Source organism: Schistocerca americana, chromosome 9 (assembly GCF_021461395.2).
Source record: "Schistocerca americana isolate TAMUIC-IGC-003095 chromosome 9, iqSchAmer2.1, whole genome shotgun sequence".
Classification (NCBI taxonomy): domain Eukaryota; kingdom Metazoa; phylum Arthropoda; class Insecta; order Orthoptera; family Acrididae; genus Schistocerca; species Schistocerca americana.
This window is the reverse complement of record NC_060127.1, coordinates 48,208,360-48,235,498: the sequence shown is the minus strand read 5'-3', so window position 1 is coordinate 48,235,498 and position 27,139 is coordinate 48,208,360. Positions and strand designations below refer to the sequence as shown.

Below are 27,139 nucleotides of genomic sequence, written 5' to 3'. Positions count from 1 at the left end.
ATTGACACCGGTGTGTCAGACCCACCATACTTGCTCCGGACACTGCGAGAGGGCTGTACAAGCAATGATCACACGCACGGCACAGCGGACACACCAGGAACCGCGGTGTTGGCCGTCGAATGGCGCTAGCTGCGCAGCATTTGTGCACCGCCGCCGTCAGTGTCAGCCAGTTTGCCGTGGCATACGGAGCTCCATCGCAGTCTTTAACACTGGTAGCATGCCGCGACAGCGTGGACGTGAACCGTATGTGCAGTTGACGGACTTTGAGCGAGGGCGTATAGTGGGCATGCGGGAGGCCGGGTGGACGTACCGCCGAATTGCTCAACACGTGGGGCGTGAGGTCTCCACAGTACATCGATGTTGTCGCCAGTGGTCGGCGGAAGGTGCACGTGCCCGTCGACCTGGGACCGGACCGCAGCGACGCACGGATGCACGCCAAGACCGTAGGATCCTACGCAGTGCCGTAGGGGACCGCACCGCCACTTCCCAGCAAATTAGGGACACTGTTGCTCCTGGGGTATCGGCGAGGACCATTCGCAACCGTCTCCATGAAGCTGGGCTACGGTCCCGCACACCGTTAGGCCGTCTTCCGCTCACGCCCCAACATCGTGCAGCCCGCCTCCAGTGGTGTCGCGACAGGCGTGAATGGAGGGACGAATGGAGACGTGTCGTCTTCAGCGATGAGAATCGCTTCTGCCTTGGTGCCAATGATGGTCGTATGCGTGTTTGGCGCCGTGCAGGTGAACGCCACAATGAGGACTGCATACGACCGAGGCACACAGGGTCAACACCCGGCATCATGGTGTGGGGAGCGATCTCCTACACTGGCCGTACACCACTGGTGATCGTCGAGGGGACACTGAATAGTGCACGGTACATCCAAACCGTCATCGAACCCATCGTTCTACCATTCCTAGACCGGCAAGGGAACTTGCTGTTCCAACAGGACAATGCACGTCCGCATGTATCCCGTGCCACCCAACGTGCTCTAGAAGGTGTAAGTCAACTACCCTGGCCAGCAAGATCTCCGGATCTGTCCCCCATTGAGCATGTTTGGGACTGGATGAAGCGTCGTCTCACGCGGTCTGCACGTCCAGCACGAACGCTGGTCCAACTGAGGCGCCAGGTGGAAATGGCATGGCAAGCCGTTCCACAGGACTACATCCAGCATCTCTACGATCGTCTCCATGGGAGAATAGCAGCCTGCATTGCCGCGAAAGGTGGATATACACTGTACTAGTGCCGACATTGTGCAAGCTCTGTTGCCTGTGTCTATGTGTCTGTGGTTCTGTCAATGTGATCATGTGATGTATCTGACCCCAGGAATGTGTCAATAAAGTTTCCCCTTCCTGGGACAATGAATTCACGGTGTTCTTATTTCAATTTCCAGGAGTGTATGTAGCAGGTGTTTAGCACATTGGCGTTTCCAAAGTGAGGTGCATAGACTGTATGTTTACCCAGCCTTTTCAGGAAAGCCTATTTGATGATGTGACTGCTCACAAAAACCAGGAAACCTTGGTCCGTGTACAAGCCGGGTCCAAACATCATTCGTGACAACAGCTTCGCTGGCCACTGTGGCAGAGTGGTTCTAGGTGCTTCAGTCCGGAACCGCGCTGCTGCTACGGTCGCAGGTTAGAATCCAGCCTCGGGCATGGATGTGTGTGATGTCCTTAGGTTAGTTAGGTTTAAGTAGTTCTAAGTCTAGGGGACTGATCTCAGATGTTAAGTCCCATAGTGCTTAGATTTGAACCGCAACATGTCCACTTCCGCACTGTTAGGTGGGTGCTAGGGAGGGGTGGTGAGCGACTGACCTCAGAGAGGAAGAGCTCGGCCTTGGGCACGGCGACGGCCACGTCTGCGACGGCGGCGTAGGCGTCGGCCCCGGGGAACGCGCAGGCGGACAGCGGCCTCCACAGGTAGGGGTCCGCCTCCAGCGCCGACGGCGAGGGCGGCGTCGAGCGCCGGGGGCACGACAGCGTCGACCACCAGCGCGGCAGCACCTGCCGGCAGCCGCACCCTCACCACACCGCCCTCTGCCCGCCGGCCCCGCCTCACACGGGGTGACGTTCACTGTGAGCTTACTTGCTGGTTCACACGGTAGCTCTCGGGTAGGCTCTGTTCCTGTACGGAGCTTTGCGTGTTTCCTGTAACAGCCCCAGTGCTGTCTCCCTTGTACAGTTCTCCCAGGGAACCCCCGTGTCCGAGGTCGAAAAGGCCAATGATATTTACGGCATTTGACGCACCAGATATTGTCAACATACAACCACAATAATTGGCTAATAATGGCAATACGTGTCGGAACTGGATGTTTCCAATTGTGAGCAAAGATTGAAGCTACAGAGCGTAGTTGAACTGCTTAGCCGACGAGTAACTCACAACAGTGCTACAGTGCTAGAGGTATTTGCTGTGGCGGCCCACTTCGTAAATCGTAGCGCCTACTGCATCGGCATCCCACTTCACATCCAACCAACAACAGGATGACTGCATCACAGGATGTATGTTCACTAGGAAAACATACGTCGTTTGTGTTGTCGACACAAATATTTACCCGCAGCCACAACACAACACAACACAACACCAGGTCTCCCCCAACGGCCGCCAGGGACCGCTAGCCGTTCGCGGAGGCTGCAGAACAGCTTCACCAGATATGTGAAGGTGGTATCTGTTCTTGCGGAGATGTCCAAAAGAACAGATACCATTGGTGATCTTGCATCTCCCAAAGAATGAAGTTACAATGAAATCCAGACCATTATCTGCTTACAGGCCTTGATAAATATCAATGGGGACACTTGAAAATGGGAGCCCCCACCGGGACTCGAACCCCAGATCTTCTGCTTCTGTTGCAGATGCTCTGTCCGCCTGTGCCATCGACGACGCAGAAGATATTGCGACTGCAGGGACTTACCTCTGCACGCTCCTCGTGAGATCCACATTTCCAACTTACTGTCCACACACTACATTATTAGTGTCCCTGGCCACTATGTTCATTATCGTGGCAGTCAATCTACCTATTCATGTAAGAGTTAGAGCAATGTCAGTGTATCAGCACTGAAAATATGTTCCCCGACATCCCCAAAAGAGATCAACAGGGTGTCTCAAACGCTTCAGTCAAACTGAAACAAGTGATAGTGGGCCAGAAACTGACTGTATTGAGATAGGGAACCAATGGCCATAAATGTATATTTATTGCGTTATGAACATACACAGAGTACACTGCATAACAACAACATAGATCATAGTAATGGTTGAAAGTGTAGACTGCCAATCTCAATTCATGCATGGCAACAGTACATGAAATTCCATCACTCTGTCAAAGACAATCTTAATGTAGTGTAATTAAAGTCATTTTTTATTCTCATATTGTAATTATCTACATCATTATCCCATTTGAAATGGAGTGGATTATTTACAACAAACTTCATTGGGAATAAATATATACTGAAGCAGTATTCAGAATGCTTAACTCCTTAAACAAATCTCTGCAAGATAATCATGGGTGAGCCACACATATTATTCTTACAACATGTTTTTGAACAATGAAGACTTCCCTTCTTAAAGATGAGTCACCCCATTATTCAATGTGACATTACTGAATAAAAATATGCAAAATGTGTCAACTTACTGATTTGTCTCTACCCAAGATTTACAATGATTCTAAGTGAAAATGTGTGTCAATTAAGGTGTTTTAGGAACTCCAAAATGTGCTTTTCCCTGTTTACATTCTCATCAATATGGATACATAATAATTTTGAAGTTTCCACCATATTTATTATTTCTTCACCATGTCTTACATTTATAATTAGTGTAGTACCCATAGATGTGCTTAACTGAATATGTTCTTTTAAAACTAAGGATGACACCTCTTGCAGAATATGCATCAATGATACTTTTAAGACCCTTGTTTGCCATTTATTCTGTTGTATGTATGTTTGGGCTTTTTAAAATACTAGTTTCATATGGAAAATAACTACTTCTGTTTGTTCCACATTATACAGAAGATCGTTTATGTATCTGAGGAATAATTGTGGACCCAAGTTTGAGCCCTGGGGAATCTCATACGTGATTTCTCCCCATTCAGAATTATGTCCCTGGACTACAGTCACTGAATTACTAAGCACAACTTACTGCATTCTTTTGGACAGATATCACATTATCCATTTTCTGGTTGTACCATCAATCCCATAAAATCTCAATTTGTCAGGAGAATATTGAGATTCACATAGTCGAATGTTTTATATATGTGGCAAAAAAGACAAACCAGTGCTATATTGTTATTTAATGCTTGTAAAATCTCGTGAGTGAACATGTAAAAGGCCTTCTCAGTTGAGTAACTCTTCTGAGACACGAACTGTGATCTGCTGAGGATATTATCGTTGCTCCAGTGGGATACTATTCTGGAATACCTCACTTTCTCAAAAATGTTGGAAAATTATTTCATAGTGGAACATATCAGTAGTTATTAACATCTATCTTATCGCCATCCTCAGAAAGGGGTTAAAAGAGCACATTTCAGTCGCTCAGCAAAACTGCCTTGAGATACTGAAACAAATATTTAGTACTCTATTGGAAACACAATCAAATACACATGAGGTTTTATTTTCGAAAAAATATATAATTTTCTTAATTTCAGAAGGAGAAGTTGGTGATATATTCATATGACTGAGTGTTATGAGAGTTGATTTTTCACCACACTGCTGTGATTGTTCTCTTGAACTGTTTGTTCATATACTTTCTGTGTTTCAGAAATTAGTATTAAATATATTGCTACATGTGACTCATCAATTATAGACTTTGCATGCAATTTAATAATGAGTTCAACAGTGCTATTATCCTGCTCTTTGGCTGGTTGTCCTGTCTCGCATTTCACTACATCTCATACAGCCTTAATTTAGTTGTTGGAATTACTGACATGTGCATATTACTTTACAGTTTAATAACTTTTCTGAGCTATTGTCAGTAGTTTTTGTTGTGTGTGGCTACTGCAGGATCTCTACTTGTTCTTGCCAACAGGTTTATCTCTTTTCCTTTACCAAGCTACTTTAACCCCTGTAGTGATTTTTACATGGCTGTTTAATGTTCTTGCTGATAAGCTTATGATGAAAGTTATTTTCAAATAATGATATGAATTTATCATGGAACAGATTAAATTTTATGTTAGAATTTAGATAATTGCAAATTTCATCTCAGGTCAAATCTTAAACGTTCTGAAAAAATATTTGTTCTAGAGTCATTAATTATTCAGTCTGACTTCCACTGAGGTGCATCAGTACTGTAAGACTCTATTTATCCTAATTAACATCATGATCAGATTGCGTATTTGTTACTGGGTAAGCAGTTATTTTCTTCCTTTGAGCTTCGCCAAAGAAAACATTAAGGTCCTACTGTCTTTATGCACCCATGTTGGGAAGTTAATTTCTAAATTCAAACTGTAGGATCACAATAAGGTTTCGAGAACTTTATTCCTATAAGAATCCTTGAGAAAATCTACATTGAATTCATCACAGACTGCTTGTTGCTGTCTGGCAAGTGGCATAGTAAGGGATCCAAATTGCACATAAACAGTTAAAAATTTCTTATGGGGACCTACATGTAGTTACAATTTAAAGTGAACTATTTTTCGGTATTAAGTTACAAGCACACCACACTATATACTGATCACCACAAAATCTACTTGTCTCATTGTTCTTGAACATGGGTGCTGTCGTTAATATGTGTAATAACTCCTCCTTTTCCCATATTAGTCCTGCATGAGTAAGCTGCTACAGTATAATTTTGATATGTAACATGAACCATGGACCTTGCCGTTGGTGGGAAGGCTTGCATGCCTCAGCAATACAGATGGCTGTACCGTAGGTGCAACCACAACGGAGGGGTATCTGTTGAGAGGCCCGACAAACGTGTGGTTCCTGAAGAGGGGCAGCAGCCATTTCAGTAGTTGCAGGTGGAACAGTCTGGATGATTGACTGATCTGGCCTTGTAACACTAACCAAAACGGCTTTTCTGTGCTGGTACTGCGAACGGCTGAAAGCAAGGGGAAACTACAGCCGTAATTATTCCTGAGGGCATGCAGCTTTACTGTATGGTTAAATGATGATGGCGTCCACTTGGGAAAAATAGTCCCCCATTCGGATCTTCGGGCGGGGACTACTCAAGAGGACGTCTTTATCAGGAGAAAGAAAACTGGCGTTCTGCGGATCGGAGCGTGGAACGTCAGATCCCTTAATCGGGCAGATAGGTTAGAAAACTTAAAAAGGGAAACGGACAGGTTAAAGTTAGATGTAGTGGGAATTAGTGAAGTTCCGTGGCAGGAGGAGCAAGACTTTTGGTCAGGTGAATACAGGGTTATAAATACAAAATCAAATAGGGGTAATGCAGGAGTAGGTTTAATAATGAATAAAAGAATAGGAGTGCGGGTAAGCTACTACAAACAGCATAGTGAACGCATTATTGTGGCCAAGATAGACACGAAGCCCACACCTACTACAATAGTACAAGTTTATATGCCAACTAGCTCTGCAGATGATGAAGAAATTGATGAAATGTATGATGAGATAAAAGAAATTATTCAGTTAGTGAAGGGAGACGAAAATATAATAGTCATGGGTGACTGGAATTCGAGAGTAGGAAAAGGGAGAGAAGGAAACATAGTAGGTGAATATGGATTGGGGGAAAGAAATGAAAGAGGAAGCCGTCTGGTAGAATTTTGCACAGACATAACTTAGTCATAGCTAACACTTGGTTCAAGAATTGTAAAAGAAGATTGTAGACATGGAAGAACCCTGGAAATACTAGAAGGCATCAGATAGATTATATAATGGTAAGACAGAGATTTAGGAACCAGGTATTAAACTGTAAGACATTTCCGGGAGCAGATGTGGACTCTGACCACAATCTATTGGTTATGAGCTGTGGATTAAAACTGAAGAAACTGCAAAAAGGTGGTAGTTAAGGAGATGGGATCTGGACAAACTGATTAAACCAGAGGTTGTACAGAGTTTCAGGGAGAGCATAAGTGAACAATTGTCACAAATGGGGGAAAGAAATACAGTAGAAGAAGAATGGGTAGCTCTGAGGGATGAAGTAGTGAAGGCAGCAGAGGATCAAGTAGGTAAAAAGACGAGGGCTAGTAGAAATCCTTGGGTAACAGAAGAAATACTGAATTTAATTGATTAAAGGAGAAAATATAAAAATTCAGTAAATGAAGCAGGCAAAAAGGAATACAAACGTCTCAAAAATGAGATCGACAGGAAGTGCAAAATGGCTAAGGAGGGATGGCTAGAGGACAAATGTAAGGATGTAGAGGCTTATCTCACTAGGGGTAAGATAGATACTGCCTACAGGAAAATTAAAGAGACCTTTGGAGAAAAGAGAACCACTTATATGAATATCAAGAGCTCAGATGGAAACCCAGTTCTAAGCAAAGAAGGGAAAGCAGAAAGGTGGAAGGAGTATGTAGTCTATACAAGGGCGACGTACTTGAGGACAATATCCCGGAAATGGAAGAGAATGTAGATGAAGACGAAATGGGAGATACAATACTACGTGAAGAGTTTGGCAGAGCATTGAAAGAACTGAGTCGAAACGAGGCCCCTGGAGTAGACAACATTCCATTAGAACTACTGACGGCCTTGGGAGAGCCAGTCCTTACAAAACTCCACCATCTGGTGAGCAAGATGTATGAGACAGGCGAAATACCCTCAGACTTCAGGAAGAATATAATAATTCCAATCCCACAGAAAGCAGGTGTTGACAGATGTGAAAATTACCGAACTATCAGTTTAATAAGCCACAGTTGCAAAATACTAACGCGAATTCTTTACAGACGAATGGAAAAACTAGTAGAAGCCAACCATGGGAAAGATCAGTTTGGATTCTGTAGAAATATTGGAACACGTGAGGCAATACTGACCTTACGACTTATCTTAGAAGAAAGATTAAAGAAAGGCAAACCTACGTTTATAGCATTTGTAGACTTAGAGAAAGCTTTTGACAATGTTGACTGGAATACTCTTTCAAGTTCTAAAGTAGCAGGGGTAAAATACAGGGAGCGAAAGGCTATTTACAATTTGTACAGAAACCAAATGGCAGTTATAAGAGTCGAGGGACATGAAAGGGAAGCAGCGGTTGGGAAGGGAGTGAGACAGGGTTGTAGCCTCTCCCCGATGTTATTCAATCTGTATATTGAGCAAGCAGTAAAGGAAACAAAAGAAAAATTCGGAGTGGGAATTAAAAATCCATGGAAAAGAAATAAAAATGTTGAGGTTCGCCGATGACATTGTAATTCTGTCAGAGACAGCAAAGGACTTGGAAGAGCAGTTGAATGTAATAGACAGTGGAGGATATAATATGAACATCAACAAAAGCAAAACGAGGATAATGGAATGTAGTCGAATTAAGTCCGGTGATGCTGAGGGAATTAGATAAGGAAATGAGACACTTAAAAGTAGTAAAGGAGTTTTGCTATTTGGGGAGCAAAATAAGTGATGATGGTCGAAGTAGAGAGGATATAAAACGTAGACTAGCAATGCCAAGAAAAGCGTTTCTGAAGAAGAGAAATTTGTTAACATCGAGTACAGATTTAAGTGTCAGGAAGTCGTTTCTGGAAGTATTTGTACGGAGTGTAGCCATGTATGGAAGTGAAACGTGGACGATAAATAGTTTGGACAAGAAGAGAATAGAAGCTTTCGAAATGAGGTGCTACAGAAGAATGCTGAAGATCAGATGGGTAGATCACGTAACTAATGAGGAGGTATTGAATAGAATTGGGAGAAGAGGAGTTTGTGGCAGAACTTGACAAGAAGAAGGGATCGGTTGGTAGGACATGTTCTGAGGCATCAAGGGATCACAAATTTAGCATTGTAGGGCAGTGTGGAGGGTAAAAATCGTAGAGGGAGACCAAGAGATGAATACACTAAGCAAATTCAGAAGAATGTAGGTTACAGTAAGTACTGGGAGATGAAGAAGCTTGCACAGGATGGAGTAGCATGGAGAGCTGCATCAAACCAGTCTCAGGACTGAAGACCACAACAACAACAACTTATCTAACACTGTGGTTATGTGGTGTTCAAATAGGCACAGGGTGTCTGTATTTTCGTAGCTTTCTAGATTTTACAAACAGACAAGAAGCTCATATACCTTATTAGTCAATTGTGAAATATTTTGTAAGCTAAACTTTTCTTTGAAATCTTAAGCATTATGTTGGGCTCGTTTTTTATTTTCACTTCTTTCAACACAGGATGCCTGAATCCTGACTCTACTCTTAAAAATATACCTCTCTGACGCCAGTAACCAAATAGCTCTTAATTTGTATGATGGTGCGCCACTGTACATTTTCTGCAAAAAGCTCAGCCAACATATCTGAACTACTACTTCAGGTGTAAATTGTGTCTACTATATCCTCATCTCCCAATTGTATCAACAGTCAATACCTGAATACGAGACACGAATAACATGGAAGCTATATATTTTATTTTTCATCTTTAAAGTACTCAGTATTGTTGTTGTGGTCTTCAGCTCAAAAACTGGTTTGATGCAGCTCTCCATGCTAATCTATCTTGTACAAGCCTCTTCATCTCTGAAGAACTACTGCAGTCTACAACCTTGTGAATCTGCTTACTGTATTCACCTCTTGGTCTTACTCTATGATCTTTTTCTCCCTACACTTCCCCCCAGTACTAAATTCTTCATCAGTTCATGCCACAAAATGTGTCTTATCAACCAATCCCTTCTTTTAGTCATATTGCGCCACAAGTTTCTTGTCTCCCCAATTCTGTTCAGTACCTCCTCACTAGTCATGTGATCTACCCATTTAATCTTCAACTTTCTTCTGTAGCACCACATTTCAAAAGCTTTCATTCTCTTCCTGTCTAAACTGTTATTCATCTGTGTTTCACTTCCTTACATGGCTACCTTTCACATAAATACCTTCAGAGAAGACTTCCTAACACGTAAGTCTATATTCGATTCTAACAGATTTCTGTTATTCAGAAACGTTTTTCATACCATTGCCAGTCTGCACTTCATATCCTTCCTACTTTGGCCATATTTAATACTGTGCATTATAAATGATATATTTGTACTTTTGATGAATTTATTGTATAAAACATTTTCTATATTCATCTTTAATGGTGGGCCACAGATCCCTCTCGTTTTCATCTTGAGCATTGCTATGCATTCTTATTTGGTTTTGGGATTGTATTCACAGCTCCACCAGCAATGTCCTCGGAAAAGAATTCTGTGTGGGTCTGGAGCTGTTCTTTCAAGCACAACATGCTTCTACTCAACACACTTACGGTGGGCTTGCAGAATTCGAAACACAGATTTGACAGTGACATTTCTTATTTCCATACCATCCATCAGATATAGCTGAACTGAGCCCCAAGAAAATCCAGTTACTCTGCTACAAACTCAGTTGTCCTTCGGCGGTTCCAGTCTCAAGTCCACTAATTACCTTGAAATTTTCAAATGTTTAGGCTTTTGAAAGACGTCTAGAACGTCTCCAATTAACATACAGGCATTTTTTAAACGTTAAAGCCATTTATAAACTTGATTTTTACCACAGCCTCACCTTTTGTGCTGTTTTCAACAACTCAGCAAGTTCTGCGGAGTTTTTTTCCAGGCAGGAAGCTGCATGGGCTACTGTTACAGCAAAACGGCTGCTGCAAACAAATTCAATACTGGCAGACAAAACCTACTCAGGCGACACAGGGGGGCAACAGTAGACATGCAAACACTTTCACAACATACTGCTAGTGAGAGAAACTAGTAGTAGAGGGGGGGAGGGGGGGAGAGAAACTGGCGCTCTGCAAGTTTCGCCTAGTGGATTAGTATTGCAGGTAACTTTTAGGTATCCCCTTGTATTTGCGTTTAGTGAAAGTGGATGGGGAAGATCACAAAAGTATATCAGTCACCAATATAGAACGCTGTGGTCATTTGCCTTGCTCTGCAAATGCCAATTTTGTGGACATGGACATAGACAAGGGATAAATGATACTTTCTGTGTCGCAGCTAATGAATATTTTAATGGCAGCAGTTATAACCTTGGTAAGCAGCTGAGTGAAAGTGGAAGACCATTAAAATATCTGCCGGCCGAAGTGGCCGTGCGGTTAAAGGCGCTGCAGTCTGGAACCGCAAAACCGCTACGGTCGCAGGTTCGAATCCTGCCTCGGGCATGGATGTTTGTGATGTCCTTAGGTTAGTTAGGTTTAACTAGTTCTAAGTTCTAGGGGACTAATGACCTCAGCAGTTGAGTCCCATAGTGCTCAGAGCCATTTGAACCATTAAAATATCTAATATACACGAGAGGAATCAAGATGAACCCCTGTGGGACACCAATCCTGCCTTCCACAATTATAAGTGCCTATCTCCTATTCATGGAACTGATGAAAGCTGCTTTCTGTAATGCAGGTGGCAGGTATCATAGTACAAATTTGGCGAACAGCTAAGAGAAAGTGACAGATCATTAATGTACATATATTAGACACAACAAGGAACCCTGTGTTACACCTTATTAACTACCTTGTAGCGTAAGTGACTATGTGGGGATATAGAACTAATATTGGGCGCTCTCTATCAACCACGTGTCAGGTATTCTGGTGGCAAGGGTGACAACCATGGCAAGCAGCTCAGTGAAAGTGAAATGCTATTAATGAATATTAGACTCAACAAAGGACCGAAGATGGGACCCTGTGGTACATAATTCCAGACAGTAACCTTTTATAATCGCCTATCTTGTCGTTAAGGAACTATTATAGGTTGCTTTTTGTCATGCAGATGGTGACTATTTTTCTGTCAGTAGCATCAATTTGGTGAACATTTTAGTGAAATTAGATCATCTCTATTAGTAAACGGCTAAAATCGTGGCATAGTATACGTTACGTTGCCATCTGTCAGCTACCGAGTGCAACAGAAATTGAGTTTCAGTACTTCATACACACCTCCAAAAAAGTTTTACATCACCTCAATTCCGAGAGCTCGGGAACGTGTACAGAAAATTGGAATAGAGACCAACATAACCATCATTTCTGCTCACGAAAACCACACATTGCATGTTGTACCATCATACAGCGAGACCTTCAGAGTTGGTGGTCCAGACTGCTGTACACACAGGTACCTTTAATACCGAGAACTCGTCGTCTTGCAATGGTGCATGCCTGTATTTGTCGTGGCGTAGTATCCACAAGTTCATCACGGCACTGTTGGTCCAGATTGTCACATTCCTCAACGGCGATTCGGCGTACATCCCTCAGAGTGATTGGTGGCTCACGTGGTCGATAAACAGCCATCTATCCCAGGCATGTTCGATAGGGTTCATGCCTGGAGAACATACTGACCACTCTAGTCGAGCGATGTCGTTATCCCAAAGGAAATCATTCACAATATGTGCACGATGGGGGAGCGAATTGTCGTCCATGAAGACGAATGCCTCACCAATATGTTGCTGATATGTATGGTTAAGCTATCGGTCGAAGGATGGCATTCACGCAACGTAAAGCTGTTGCAGCACCTTCCATGACCGACAGCAGCATACGTCGGCCCCACATAACGCCACCCCAAAACAGCAGGGAACCTCCTCTTTGCTGCACTCGCTGGACATTGTGTCTAAGGCGTTCAGCCTGATCGGGTTGCCTCTAAACACGTCTCTGATGATTTTCTGGTTGAAGGCATATGCGACACTCAGCGGTGAAGGGAACGTGATGCCAATCCTGAGCGGTCCATTCGGCATGTCGTTGGGCCCATCTGTACCGCGCTGCATTGTGTCGAAATTGCAAATATGGACCTCACCATGGACGTCGAGAGTGAAGTTACGCATCATGCAGGCTATTGCACACAGTTTGAGTCGTCTATCTCCTCTACGTCCGAACAACATCGCTTTGGTTCATTCCGAGACGCCTGGACACTTCCGTTGTTGAGAGCCCTTGCTGGCACAAAGTAACAATACGAACGTGATCAAACCGTGGTATTGACCGTCTAGGCATGGTTGAACTACAGACAACACGAGCTGTGTACCTCCTTCCTGGTGAAATAAGTGGAACTGATCGGCTGTCGGATACCCTCCGTCTAATAGCCGCTGCTCATGCATGCTTGTTTACATCTTTGGGCGGGTTTAGTGACATCCCTGAACAGTCAACAGGACTGTGTCTGTGATACAATATCCACAGTCAACGTCTATCTTCAGCGCTGCTGGGAACCGGCGTGATTCAAAACTTCTTTTAATGTGTGTATAATAATTAACTGTATTTAAAAATTTAAATGCAGTCAAGATGTGAAATCTTACGTTGCAGGTTTAACACAGTAAGACAAGAACTAACGTTAAACACTATTAGGGTAACTCACAGCACACAAATTACACGTATTATGTTCATATAGTATTTGAGAGCGCTTAGCGTCGTCCAACAAACTTTACACATAATTTAAACCCTTTAAAAAAGGTTTTTTCTCGCTGATACCTCCCACAAAATGACGAAAGCAAAAAAAAAAAAAAAAAAAAAAATCACTTACCACCTATTCGCAAACCATACAGCAAAACGTCATCATCAGGTATGACGTTTTAATTTATTACTTCTTTAATACCAATTATGTTCTCAACATATTTTTCAGACAGTGTCTACGTATACTACTGAATATACAGGGTGATTCAAAAAGAATACCACAACTTTAGGAATTTCAAACTGCAACGACAAAAGGCAGAGCTAAGCACTATCTGTCGGCGAATTCAGGGAGCTATAAAGTTTCATTTAGTTGTACATTTGTTCGCGTGAGGCGCTGTTGACTAGGCGTCAGCGTCAGTTGATGCTAAGATGGCGACCGCTCAACAGAAAGCTTTTTGTGTTATTGAGTACAGCAGAAGTGAATCGATGACAGTTGTTCAGCGTGCATTTCGAACGAAGTATGGTGTTAAACCTCCTGATAGGTGGTGTATTAAACGTTGGTATAAACAGTTTACAGATAATGGGTGTTTGTGCAAAGGGAAAAGTTCTGGATGGCCGAGAACGAGTGATGAAAATGTAGCACGCATCCAGAAAGCATTTGTTCGCAGCCCAGGAAAATCGACTCACAGAGCTAGCAGAGAGCTGCAAATTCTACAATCAACTGTATGGAGAGTCCTACGAAAAAGGTTAGCTATGAAACCTGAATGTCAACTACCCGAGGCGATGGATCGGCCGCCAGGCAGCCCATGACAGAGCACTTCATCACTGGCCTCCAAGAAGCCCTGATCTTACCCCCTGCGATTTTTTCTTATGGGGGTATGTTAAGGATATGGTGTTTCGGCCACCTCTCCCAGCCACCATTGATGATTTGAAACGAGAAATAACAGCAGCTATCCAAACTGTTACGCCTGATATGCTACAGAGAGTGTGGAACGAGTTGGAGTATCGGGTTGATATTGCTCGTGTGTCTGGAGGGGACCATATTGAACATCTCTGAACTGGTTTTTGAGTGAAAAAAACCTTTTTAAATACTCTTTGTAATGATGTATAACAGAAGGTTATATTATGTTTCTTTCATTAAATACACATTTTTAAAGTTGTGGTATTCTTTTTGAATCACCCTGCAAAATTATGTCTTTGTACAATACTTAGTGCATGAGATATAATGTCATAATTAATGAGATGCGTGAAATACTCATTGGTGAAGTAATCCGACGTTTGAAGATGTTTTATGCGTGGGAGTTTGATCCTACAGAGAATGGGGGGAGGAGGTGTTACTGGTTAAAGTATTAGTTGTAAAGTGTATTAGTTGTACAATGTCCATTAATGCAAATTGTATACAAGAAGTTGCTGTATCCATAAATCAAATAGAATATTATATATTGAACTACTTTATCTATTTACCCACCTTGCCTTAAGCACAGACCTAGATGTCTGCATATCGTCATTGACATGTTGTAGATCATCTCAGCTCGAAAGGCTTCCTCAACGCTTTTGTGCAATTCTTTTGCATATGACATTGAGCCAGATGAGACATGATTTTTCCCCATAATGGGTTGCCTGGCGTGATAAATCTGGGTTTTGTGATGACTAAAAAAGTGGAGCTAGATATGTTGCTAAACCACGCACAACCCAGAGGCCTCAGAATTGTCGATCAAGGAACTTAGCCATCTGAATTAAAAAGTGTTGGACTGTGTTCTTCTGCAACCGAGTATGATCTGACATTTCCTGTTTTTCATGTTGAGGTATTACCCTTTTCATGTTGAGGTATTACCCAAGTTTTCTACACCTACAAATAAGAATTTTCATTCACATAGCCTTTAAAACAGTATGATTCAAACTGATACTGTGATGGCATCATAACCCAATGATAATATAAGATGGGTTGCTTACCAACTCTAACATATGACAGGGATTTAGCTTACAGCAGAACACTACCTTTCTTGTGTGCAATGACTGAGGCAAGGCATTTGGAAATTTCGCCAACAAAACCACAAAACCTAACACGATGCAGCTTACTAGCCCACAGCTTCCGATAATTCATTAACGAACGCTGTTGTAAATCCTTTCATTTCCAAATCTTTTTTAATGTACTGATGACTTCAATACTTGAAGATCTACTGTTCTTTTATGAATGGATACGAATAAAACCGCTACTTACTTCCCAAACTGTGCGAAGTCCCTAGGCGTATATAGACTTCTAGTATATCGTGGCCAACAGGCTTGCCGCAGTGGTAACACCAGTTCCCATCAGATCACCGTAGTGCTGTCAGGCTGGACTAGCACTTCAGTGGGGGACCCATCCGGCCTGCCGAGTGCTCTTAGTAAGCGGGATGCACTCAGCACCTGTGGGACAAACTGAGGAGTCACTTGATTGAGAAGTTGCGGCTCCAGTCTCGTAAACTGACATACGGCTGGGAGAGCGGTGTGCTGACCACATGCCCCTCCATATCCGCACGAGTGCTGCCTCTGGGCTAATTCTGACACAGTGGCCGGTCGGTGCCGTTCGACCTCCCAGGGCCCATTTGGATGGAGAGTATATTCTGAGTATTACAGACAACTAGAGACCAATGGTAGAACTCTGTTATACCTCCGCTATTTGCCTCATTTGTGCCTGTGTGGTGGATATGCTACTGCTTTCTGTCACGCAAGTGTTAAATATTTTTCTGGTTCTAATGACGATCTTTGCGAGCAGCCCTGTAAAAGTGGAATAATGTGTATTGGATAGAGTAAACAAAGCAAAATAGGGCTCTGCGGTACTTCACAGATATTAGAGCTGCATGTATGATAGCTGCATATACCATAGATCGCTTTCTGTCACACAGGTGGTGAGTATTTTAGTGGCAGTAGTGCCAAACGTGACAATTTTCTATATTGGACACAGTGAAGGATCCAGCATAGAAGCCTGTGATACATCACATCCGATGGCGTTTAATTATAAGTGATTATCTGGTAGATATGCAACTGACATCAGGTAAAAAAAAAATTGTATTTGATGGTAACCGTGTAATTCCTCATCCCAGTTCAAAGCGAGAATGTATCTACCAAAACCAAGTCCCACCAACAAGTTTAATAGAAATTCGACTAAAAAAATGAGGCTCTGGCAACGCTGTAACAGCATGCAGCGTGGCCAAAAACAGGTAGCATGAACTATGGGCTGTGCCAGGGCTGTACGATCAGATCAGTGAGACGATGCAAGCCAGACTCTCAGATGTCTGAGTCACGTTCACGCAATTTTTCTTTTTTTCAGTTAAAGCATCAATCTATATGCAGTTTACAGCTCCACAGTGTGGTACCATGCGTTTTTCTGTCTGTCATTGTTTCCTTTATTGAAACGTTAAGTGATAACACAAACTTCTTCGTTTTGTCCATGACACAAATAAAGGCAATAGACAATAATAATGGATACAGTACCATCGTCTTCATCCAACGAAGTATGAAGAACGCAACAGGCAGGCTACACTAGAGTGCACGATATACTGTGCACAATAATTCCAGTCAGTACATTTGAGGTCCAGGCTTGTCTTCGTAGACACAGTATGTACATTTACGACTAGTGTTCGCTTTAGAGTAGATGTTAAAAGTGTCCACCTTATATTTGCAAACTCTTCGCTACTTATTGATTCATACTTTGCTGGACCCTATGAAATATACCTGTATCTGCCATTCCCAAAGCGGCATGCATGTGGGCTATTAGGTTGTGTACATGCATGGGTGGAGTGCTATAAACTTGTTCCTTTAAGTGTCACGACAAATAAAAATGTAGTTGATTAAGGTCTGGGCAACGTAGAGTCCACTTTTGACCTCCATGACCAATCCATTTCCCTTGAAAAGATTCATTTAAATAGTTACGTACATTCATCCCAAAGTGTGGTGGTGCACCATCTTGCTGAAACCGTATCTTAGCCAAACATGAAGTGGAATGTTTTCTACTGCATCACAAAAAGTATTGGAAGGAAATGTACGGTAGAGGCGCGCATTGAGCTTATGAAACAATAGTTAAGGGCCCAAAAGCGCATCTTTCATGAGTGCAGCCCACAGGTTTTTGCCAAAACGTGCCTGAAATCGAAGTACATGGGTGACATGTCAGTTGTGTTCCGACCAATAATAGCCACTGTGGAGGTTGAAAATACCTTCACGACTGAAGCTAGATACGTCAGTCCATATCACGTGATTTATAAAACGTTTGTTACCGTCCACTTGGTGCAGAAGACATTTACTGTACTTCTCGGACGTAGTGAGTTAATGTGTAATGCACTCAGGTCTTCATTGCGCAACGCTTCAGCAACCAGACATTGAGATATCTGGAACTCTCTTGCAATATCACAGGTGCCTCACCGAGGTGACTGGTGAGCAGTTTCAAGAATCGCTAACTCTGTGTGTTGAGCACATTTAGTCCTTGGACGGACTCTCTCTATTACTTGTAAACGAATATTACCAGTTTTTTGAGGGCGTCACTCGAGGTGACAAAAAACCTTCTTATTGGGATACTTTGAGGGTACTGCGCAGCATAGGCATGAGCAGCAGCAGTAACTTGGTTATCGGATGCACTCAGCACCAAAAGCATCACTTTTGTTCTCCACTGGGAAGCCTACCTACACTTTAGTAGTCACATACATGCAGGTTAATGGATCCCACTGTCATATTATAGACTATTGTCATGTCAGGAAATGATGTTCAACCTGACGAGTAATCGAACCATAGCTCCACAATGGATGTGGGTTTGATGTCCCAGCATTCTACTTAGTGAGCTATGATGGCTGGTATGGTAGTGTGGGGTGAAACACGTTTGTCTATACAGTCTCATGTGCTCCATTATACGACAGCGTTGCGAGCTCCTCTTTTACATACGTATGTTTTCAAAATGCACCCAATCTGATTTTGCTAGATAAACTACTGTCTTGAATCTGGATGAGGAATCGCATGTTGATCTCCAAGCGTGTCATTCATCCTTGATACAGTATAGTGATTTCTGTCATGTCTATTTTAGTGGCAGTGATGCCAACCTTGGGATGTGGTTCAGGTTAAGTGAAAACTAATCGATGTACACTACTGGCCATTAAAATTGCTACACCACCAAGATGACGTGCTACAGACGCGAAATTTAACCGACAGGAAGAAGATGCTGTGATATGCAAATGATTAGCTTTTCAGAGCATTCACACAAGGTTGGCGCCGGTGGCAACACCTACGACATACTGACATGAGAAAATTTTCCAACCTGGCCTCGGTGGCCGAGCGGTTCTAGGCGCTTCAGTCCGGAACCGCGCGACTGCTACGGTCGCAGGTTCCAATCCTGTCTCGGGCATGGATGTGTGTGATGTCCTTAGGTTAGTTAGGTTTAAGTAGTTCTAAGTTCTAGGGGACTGATGACCTCAGATGTTAAGTCCCATACTGCTCAGAGCTAGCTAGCCAGCCAAAGTTTCCAACCGATTTCTCATACACAAACAGCAGTTGACCGGCGGCGCCTGGTGAAACGTTGTTGTGATGCCTCGTGTAAGGAGGAGAAATGAGTAGCATCACGTTACCGACTTTGATAAAGGTCGGATTGTAACCTATCTCGATTGCGGTTTATCGTATCGCGACACTGCTGCTCGCGTTGGTCGAGATCCAATGATTGTTATCAAAATACGGAATCGGTGGGTGCAGGAGGGTAATACGGAACGCCGTGCTGGATCCCAACGGCCTCGTATCACTAGCAGTCAAGATGACAGACATCTTATTCGCATGGCGGTAACGGATCGTGCAGCCACGTCTCAGTACCAGAGTCAACAGTTGGGGACGTTTGCAAGACAACAACCATCTGCACGAACAGTTCGACGAAGTTTGCAGCAGCACGGGCTAACAGCTCGGACACCATGGCTGCGGTTAGCCTTGACGCTGCATCACAGACAGAAGCGCCTGCGATGGTGTACTCAACGACGAACCTGGGAGCACGAATGGCAAAACGTCATTATTCGTATGAATCCAGGTTCTGCTTACAGCATCATGATGGTCGAATCCGTGTTTGGCGACATCGCGTTGAACGCACATTGGAAGCGTGTATTCGTCATCGCCATACTGGCGTATCACCCGGCGTAATGGTATGGGGTGCCATTGGTTACACGTCTCGGTCAGCTCTTGTTCCCATTGACGGCACTGTGAACAGTGGAAGTTACGCTTCAGATGTGTTACGACCTGTGGCTCTACCCTTCATTCGATCCCTGCGAAACCCTACATTTCAGCAGAATCTTGCACGACCGCATGTTGCAGGTCCTGTGCGGGCCTTTCTGGATACAGAAAATGTTCGACTGCTGCCCTGGCCAGCACATTCTCCAGATCTCTCACCAGTTGAAAACGTCTGGTGAATGGTGGACGAGCAACTGGCTCATCACAATACGCCAGTCACTACTCTTGATGAACTGTGGTATCGTGTTGAAGCTGCATGGGCAGCTGTACCTGTACACGCCATCCAAGCTCTGTTTGACTCAATGCCCAGGCATATCAAGGCCGTTATTGCGGCCAGAGGTGATTGTTCTGGGTACTGATTTCTCAGGAGCTGTGCACCCAAGTTGGGTGAAAATGTAATCACATGTCAGTTCTAATACAATATATTTGTCCAATGAATACCCGTTTATCATCTGCACGGTGTAGCAATTTAATTAGTGTATATTAGAAACAATAAATCACACAAGACAGAACCCTGTGGTGCCCCACCCCAGACTGTACAATATTGTACTGTCTCACTAGCTGCGACATCGTCGTGAAAAAACGCAGTGACCCGTATATGTAATAAGTTTCCTTTAATTTACGTCTATGGTCACAATCTTTTCTGTTTAACAGATTACCGGTTTCGGTCTTTAATGACCATCATCAGCATTAGGACTTTGCTTCTGAGACAGATCTGATGATGGCCATTAAAGACCGAAGCCGGTAATCTGTTAAACAGAAAAGATTGTGACCATAGACGTAAATTAAAGGAAACTTAGTACTGTCTGTTCGGTGTGCAGGAAACTGACGCCGGCTGCTTTCTTCAGGCTGGTGCAGGAGGATTCGGCGGCAGTGGTGCCAACCTTGGCGAGCAGGTCCGCGCGCGCGGCCCTGGGCCCCTGGCGCTCCGCCTCGTCGACGACGAGCAGCGCGAGCAGCAGCGATGGCACCGCCACGGGCAGCGTCTCGCAGAGCGCCGCGAAGTGGTCGTAGCGCGACCAGCCCGTCAGCACGACCCCGCGGAACGCCGGAGTCTCCACCTCGGAGCCGGGCACCCCGCCCGACACCAGCCGCATCCACGCCGCGTGGTTGGCAGCCGTGCGCCGCAAGTCGGGCACCAGCGCCGTCTCACCGGACGCTCCCTGTCGGCACAACACTCCTGGTCTCACCGCACTGCCACCACCGTACGACACGTCTGTTTTGTACTTCAAAAACGTACAGGGCGACAATTATTGAACAATATGAAATAAAGAATGCGATTTTCACTCTGCAGAGGAGTGTGCGCTGATATGAAACTTCCTGGCAGATTAAAACTGTGTGCGGGACCGAGACTCGAACTCGGGACCTTCGCCTTTAGCGGGCAAGTGCTCTACCATCTGAGCTACCCAAGCACGACTCACGACCCGTCCTCACAGCTTCAATTCTGCCAGTACCTCGTCTGCGAAGTTTGGAAGGTAGGAGACGAGGTACTGGCAGCTCGGCGAGCTCGAAAAAGTAGAAAAAATTGGAAGAGGAACCCTAAGAAATATAACAGAACCGATAGCAGCAGTGAAAAAATACAGATTAAAATCTAATATGTGAAAATTTAAAAGTTAACGGATGTAATGAGATGAAGGTAAATCCTGTGAACATACATGTAGGTTAAATAATGACCACATAACTTAAGGAATCCTTGGCTAACTAAGCAACCAGAAATTGAAAACCACATGGCTAAGAGAAGTAGGAAAAAAAAGTAGAAAATGTGGAATTCCACATGCACCCAATAAGAAACAGCAGGCTTTCAAGATTGGGTAAAAATCAAAACCCGAAAGAGCACAAGAAGAGAAAGAACAATATTCTCGAAGAACGTGCGAAGTGTTAACTCAAAGAATTTACCCCATTCTCTAAAAGGCTAATTCGAAATAAAAAATATTGGCCAGTTGCGAGTAGGAATAATGCAGTGAGGGTTTCGTACACAGTAAATTATGTATATATACGGTTCACCCACTGGTAATCGAGAATCTCGAAGATTTTTGCCTGTAATCGTCATTGATACTGGCAACGTATAGGTCCCAGATATTCCACGACTTTCCAGAAAGTTTTAATTTGAGCTTTTAGTCGGATGGCAAGTGACAAGAAAAAGTTTTTTTCCATGTGATGTAATTGTAAATTAACGATTTTCGGATTTTTTTCTTTGGTTGTACTGCTAAACCTTGACTCTTGGCAAATTTCATGATTCGACGTCAACAAGGAGTACCCTATAGGTTTTGATGACTGAGTTTGCGACTATTAACATATACGACGTAAATGACCATATCATTTGGGTGCATTTAAATAAAAGATTACATGTATGACATCGCCAAGGTGCCATACACCTGAATATGTGACATAAATTTCAACTTGATATGGCTACCCGTTCCTAAGAGAAAGTGATCGAAAGAGACGGATGGACAGAAAGTCAGTCTGATGTCAAATACACGTTTCTTTTTTCGTGTGATGTAACTACAAATTAACATTTTCCAGAGTTTTTTGCATTGGTTGTTTTGTGAAATAATTGCTTCTTGTCAAACGTCATGATTGTAGGTCAACGAGAAGTAAGCCTCTTGTACAGGTTTTGATGAGTGAGTTTGCGAGTATCAAAATATGTTACACAAATGCCCATATCTCTTGATTTACATTAGCTTAGCACCTGAAAATTTTTGCACCACTAAGGGACTGTAGATTTTAGTGCTGTGCTGTGGCTGGGAACCAGGTCTACTTGCTTACTAGGCATCCCGGCTGCAGCACAAATTTTAATTCATTTCGTCAGCTTCCAACGTTATCGTAGATAGAGACCTAAATGTCTCAGGGAAAATTTAATTTAAGATCTGTACGGTCACATGTAGTACAGCACTTTCCCATTACGTCCAATGCTGGGCTGCTATTCCAATATCGTAGAGCCGTGGTAATACTGACAATATAAGGGGAGATTTGGAGTTTGTGTTGCGGAGGGTATTCGACTTGGGTAGTTCGTGCAGCTACGTTGACCATACGTTGTAATGGTCAGCACATCTGCCTAGCAAGCAAGAAGAGTCGGGTTCAAGTCCCGGGCGCAGCACGAATTTTAATTCACTTTTTCAGCTTCCAATGTTATCGTAAAAAGCTTTCTATACTAAATTTCCAGGCATAGAGCACTTGAAGAAATTTGTGGTACGAATAGTAAAATTTCTCATGTCGCCTGCAGGGTGTCAATTGCAATGGGCTTCGATGTGACTGATCAAAGAGCATGGAGACCGTAAATATTACTGCGAAGTACGTTGGTTAAGTCAACGGGGCATGCCTGGAACGATTTTTCGATTAAAACTAACTACTGAATTTATGAAGGAAACAGGAGTGCAGGAACGAGAATGAGAACATTCTGAATGGGTTGCAGACCTCGCGTTTTACTTGGACCTGACTGCAGTCTGTCCACAGTAAGACACTGGAAGGTGTTTCACATTGCTTTCCTCAGGTAATTTCCACGTACCCATATCGAAGTTGCCAAAGTACTACAATACAATGCGTAAAAGACGTTTTTTTCGATTATGAAACTAAATAAGTCACGATTAGGAGGCAATCTGAGTGTGAAACTCTGTGAAATTGTCTACCTCTGTCCATACCCGACAGTCTGTACCAAATACGACTTAATGTCTTTAGAGAACTAAGAATAATTCAATAATACCGAATTTGAAACTTCCTGGTAGATTAATACTGTGTGCTGGACCGAGACTCGAACTCGGGACCTTTGCCTACTGGCGGAAGTAAAGCTGTGAGGAGGAGGCGTGAGTCATGCTTGGGTAGTTCAGATGGCAGAGCACTTGCCCGCGAAAGGCAAAAGTCCCGAGTTCGAGTCTCGGTCCGGTACACAGTTTTAATCTCCCAGGAAGTTTCATATCAGCGCACACTCCACTGCAGAGTGGAAATCTCATTCTGAATACCGAATTTTTTGAGAAACGCCAAATATAGATGAAGTACAACAGTGCGAACAAGAGGTGACCGAGACGTGTAACCAATGGTACCCCATACCATCACGCTGGGTGATACGCCACTATGGCGATGACGAATACACGCTTCCAGTGTGCATTTGCAGCGATGTCGCCAAACACGTATGCGACCATCATGATGCTGTAAACAGAACCTGGATTCATCCGAAAAATTGACGTTTTGGAGCCATGGTCTCCGAGCTGATAGTCCATGCTGCTGCAAACGTCGTCGAACTGTTCGTGCAGATGGTTGTTGTCTTGCAAACGTCCCCATGTGTTAACTCAGGGCTCAGGGATTGAGTAGTGGCTGCACGTTCCATTACAGCCATGCGGATAAGATGCCTGTCATCTCGACTGCTAAGTGATACGAGGCCGCTGGGACTCAGCACGGCATTCCGTATTACTTTCCTGAACCCACCGATTCCGTATTCTGCTAACAGTCATTGGATCTCGACCAACGCGAACAGCAAATTCCCGATACGCTAAACCGCAATCGCGATAGGCTACAATCCGATCTTTATCAGTCGGAAACGTGATGGTACGCGTTTCTCCTCCTTACACGAGGCATCACAACAACGTTTCACCAGGCAACGCCGGTCAACTGCTGTTTGTGTATGAGAAATCGGCTGGAAACTTTTCTCATGTCAGCTTGTTGTAGGTGTCGCCACCCGCGCCAACATTCTGTGAATGCTCTGAAAAGCTAATCATTTGCATATCACAGCATCTTCTTCCTGTCGGTAAATTTTGCGTCTGTAGCACGTCATCTTGGTGTTGTAGCAATTTTAATGACCAGTAGTGGTTTTTATCGACTTTTGGTCAGCGTACATGAGCAACGGTAACCCACCCGTTACCGTGTTCATTCGTATCCTTGTTAGCGAGAGTGAAGTTCAAAACTCCACCGCAAAACACCGATGGCCCATGCAAGATGATTTGCGCGCCTACGTAATTATCAGTAGTAATAGAAATGTTGTCTATTGCTATAAAACCTGTAAGACGCGAACGCCTACTCCTCCTAAAGTGACGCGGCATAACTAGTATGTTTCGGTGGGCTTTGCACGTGCGGCTGCTCGACGACTGACGCCGTCTTTCCAGGTTCGTTACTTACACAGCTGCCAGTTATCAAACCTCAGCTTCCGGACTGCGGCGCTATGACAGGGGAAGCGGAAGGGAGGTGACCGGAAACGTTGTTTTTTCGTGGCCGGCCGCCTTGTTAAAACTAGAGGCGGCCTGGCGCGGCAGATAGGCAACCAGCTACAACACTTTCGGGACGAGACGTTCGCTCGTATGAACAAATACACTACTGGCCATTGAAATTGCTACACCACGAAGATGACGTGCTACAGACGCGAAATTTGACCGACACGAAGAACATGCTGTGATATGCAAATGATTAGCTTTTCAGAGCATTCATACAAGGTTGGCGCCGGTGGCGACACCTACAACGTGCTGACATAAGGAAAGTTTCCAATCGATTTCTCATACACAAACAGCAGTTGACCGGCGGCGCCTGGTGAAACGTTGTTGTGATGCCTCGTGTAAGGAGGAGAAACGCGTACCATCACGTTTCCGGCTTTGATAAAGGTCGGATTGTAGCCTATCGCGATTGCGGTTTATCGTATCGCGACACTGCTGCTCGCGTTGGTGGAGACCTAATGACTGTTAGCAGAATATGGAATCGGTGGGTTCAAGAGGGTAATAAGGAACGCCGTGCTGGATCCCAACGGCCTCGTATCACTAGCAGTCAAGATGACAGGCATCTTATCCACATTGCTGTAACGGATAGTGCAGCCACGTCTCGATCCCTGAGTGAACAGATGAGGTCGTTTGCAAGACAACAACCATCTGCACGAACAGTGCGACGACGTTTGCAGCAGCATGGACTATCAGCTCGGAGACCATGGCTGCAGTTGTCCTTGACGCTGCATCACAGACAGGAGCGCCTGCGATGGTGTACTCAACGACGAACCTGGGTGCACGAATGGCAAAACGTCAATTTTTCGGATGAATCCAGGTTCTGTTTACAGCATCATGATGGTCGCATCCGTGTTTGGCGACATCGCGGTGAACGCACATTGGAAGCGTGTATTCGTCATCGCCATAGTGGCGTATCAGCCTGCGTGATGGTTTGGGGTGCCATTGGTTACACGTTTCGGTCACCTCTTGTTCGCATTGACGGCCCTTTGAACAGTGGACTTTACATTTCAGATGTGTTACGACCGGTGGCTCTACCCTTCATTCGATCCCTGCGAAACGCTACATTTCAGCAGGATAATGCACGACCGCATGTTGCAGGTCCTGTACGGACCTTTCTGGACACAGAAAATGTTCGACTGCTGCCCTGCCCAGCACATTCTCCAGATCTCTCACCAATTGAAAACGTCTGGTCAATGGTAGCCGAGCAACTGGCTCATCACAATACGCCAGTCACTATTCTTGATGAACTGTGGTATCGTGTTGAAGCTGCATGGGCAGCTGTACCTGTACACGCCATCCAGGCTCTGTTTGACTCAATGCCCAGGCGTATCAAGGCCATTATTACGGCCACAGGTGGTTGTTCTTGTGGTGTCACCGCCAGGCACCACACTTGCTAGGTGGTAGCCTTTAAATCGGCCGCGGTCCGGTAGTATACGTCGGAGCCGCGCGTCGCCACTATCAGTGATTGCAGACCGAGCGCCGCCACACGGCAGGTCTAGAGAGACTTCGTAGCACTCGCCCCAGTTGTACAGCCGACTTTGCTAGCGATGGTTCACTGACAAAATACGCTCTCATTTGCCGAGACGATAGTTAGCATAGCCTTCAGCTACGTCATTTGCTACGACCTAGCAAGGCGCAATTACCAGTTACTATTGATGCTGTAAAACATGTACCGTCAAGAGCGATGTTCACCATTTATGGATTAAAGTTAAGTATTCCACAGCTACGTCCTTTTTTGCTAGCTAATTTCCTTGACCTGTTCCAGACCTCACGCCAGCCTGCGTGAGCTAAAACGCGTGCCTTTCGGCTTCCTCTCAAAAAGGGGTTGGCTCTCTTGACAACCCACAACAGTTCTGGGTACTGATTTCTCAGTATCTATGCACCCAAAATGCGTGAAAATGTAATCACTTGTTAGTTGTGGTATAATATATTTGTCCAATGAATACCCGTTTACCATCTGCATTTCTTCTTGGTGTAGCAATTTTAATGGCCAGTAGTGTATCATTTCAGTGCACATTAATCAAACAACCGACAGAATCGTCCTTCAAATGATCAGAGCAGGTTCACTTATCGCTTCTGCTTCCTGGTTAATCTGTCCTGTAATCTCCCAATGTCATAATATATTCGTCTTTTTTCCTTTCTTTTCTGTAACAGCGTGTTTACAGTCTCTTCCATTCCAAGCAATGAGTCCATACCTCCTGATCTTCATAAAAGACAGTGGTGCTTCATATCTCCTTTCTGTTTGGGGCTTTATAATTCACACGCAAGAAGTTCTTTTCTCTGCCTTATCTTCATTTTTACTGAATAAAACTCTGAAAAATAAATAACTTACCTATCGAAATAGAA

At 44.1% G+C, this 27,139-nt stretch overlaps 1 protein-coding gene across 1 annotated transcript in view; it reads right to left on the bottom strand.

Moving 5' to 3' along the window:
- Window positions 1-1,453: 1,453 nt before the first annotated feature.
- The window catches only part of LOC124551254 (hexosaminidase D-like), a gene marked incomplete at its 5' end in the record, with an annotated part of 107,326 nt that continues 81,640 nt past the window's right edge, over window positions 1,454-27,139 (bottom strand). The window contains 3 exons of the mRNA XM_047126252.1: window positions 1,454-1,492; window positions 1,812-2,000; window positions 20,483-20,761. Coding sequence (XP_046982208.1) covers window positions 1,454-1,492; window positions 1,812-2,000; window positions 20,483-20,761 — 507 coding nt within the window. The remainder of the gene's footprint in view (window positions 1,493-1,811; window positions 2,001-20,482; window positions 20,762-27,139) is intronic.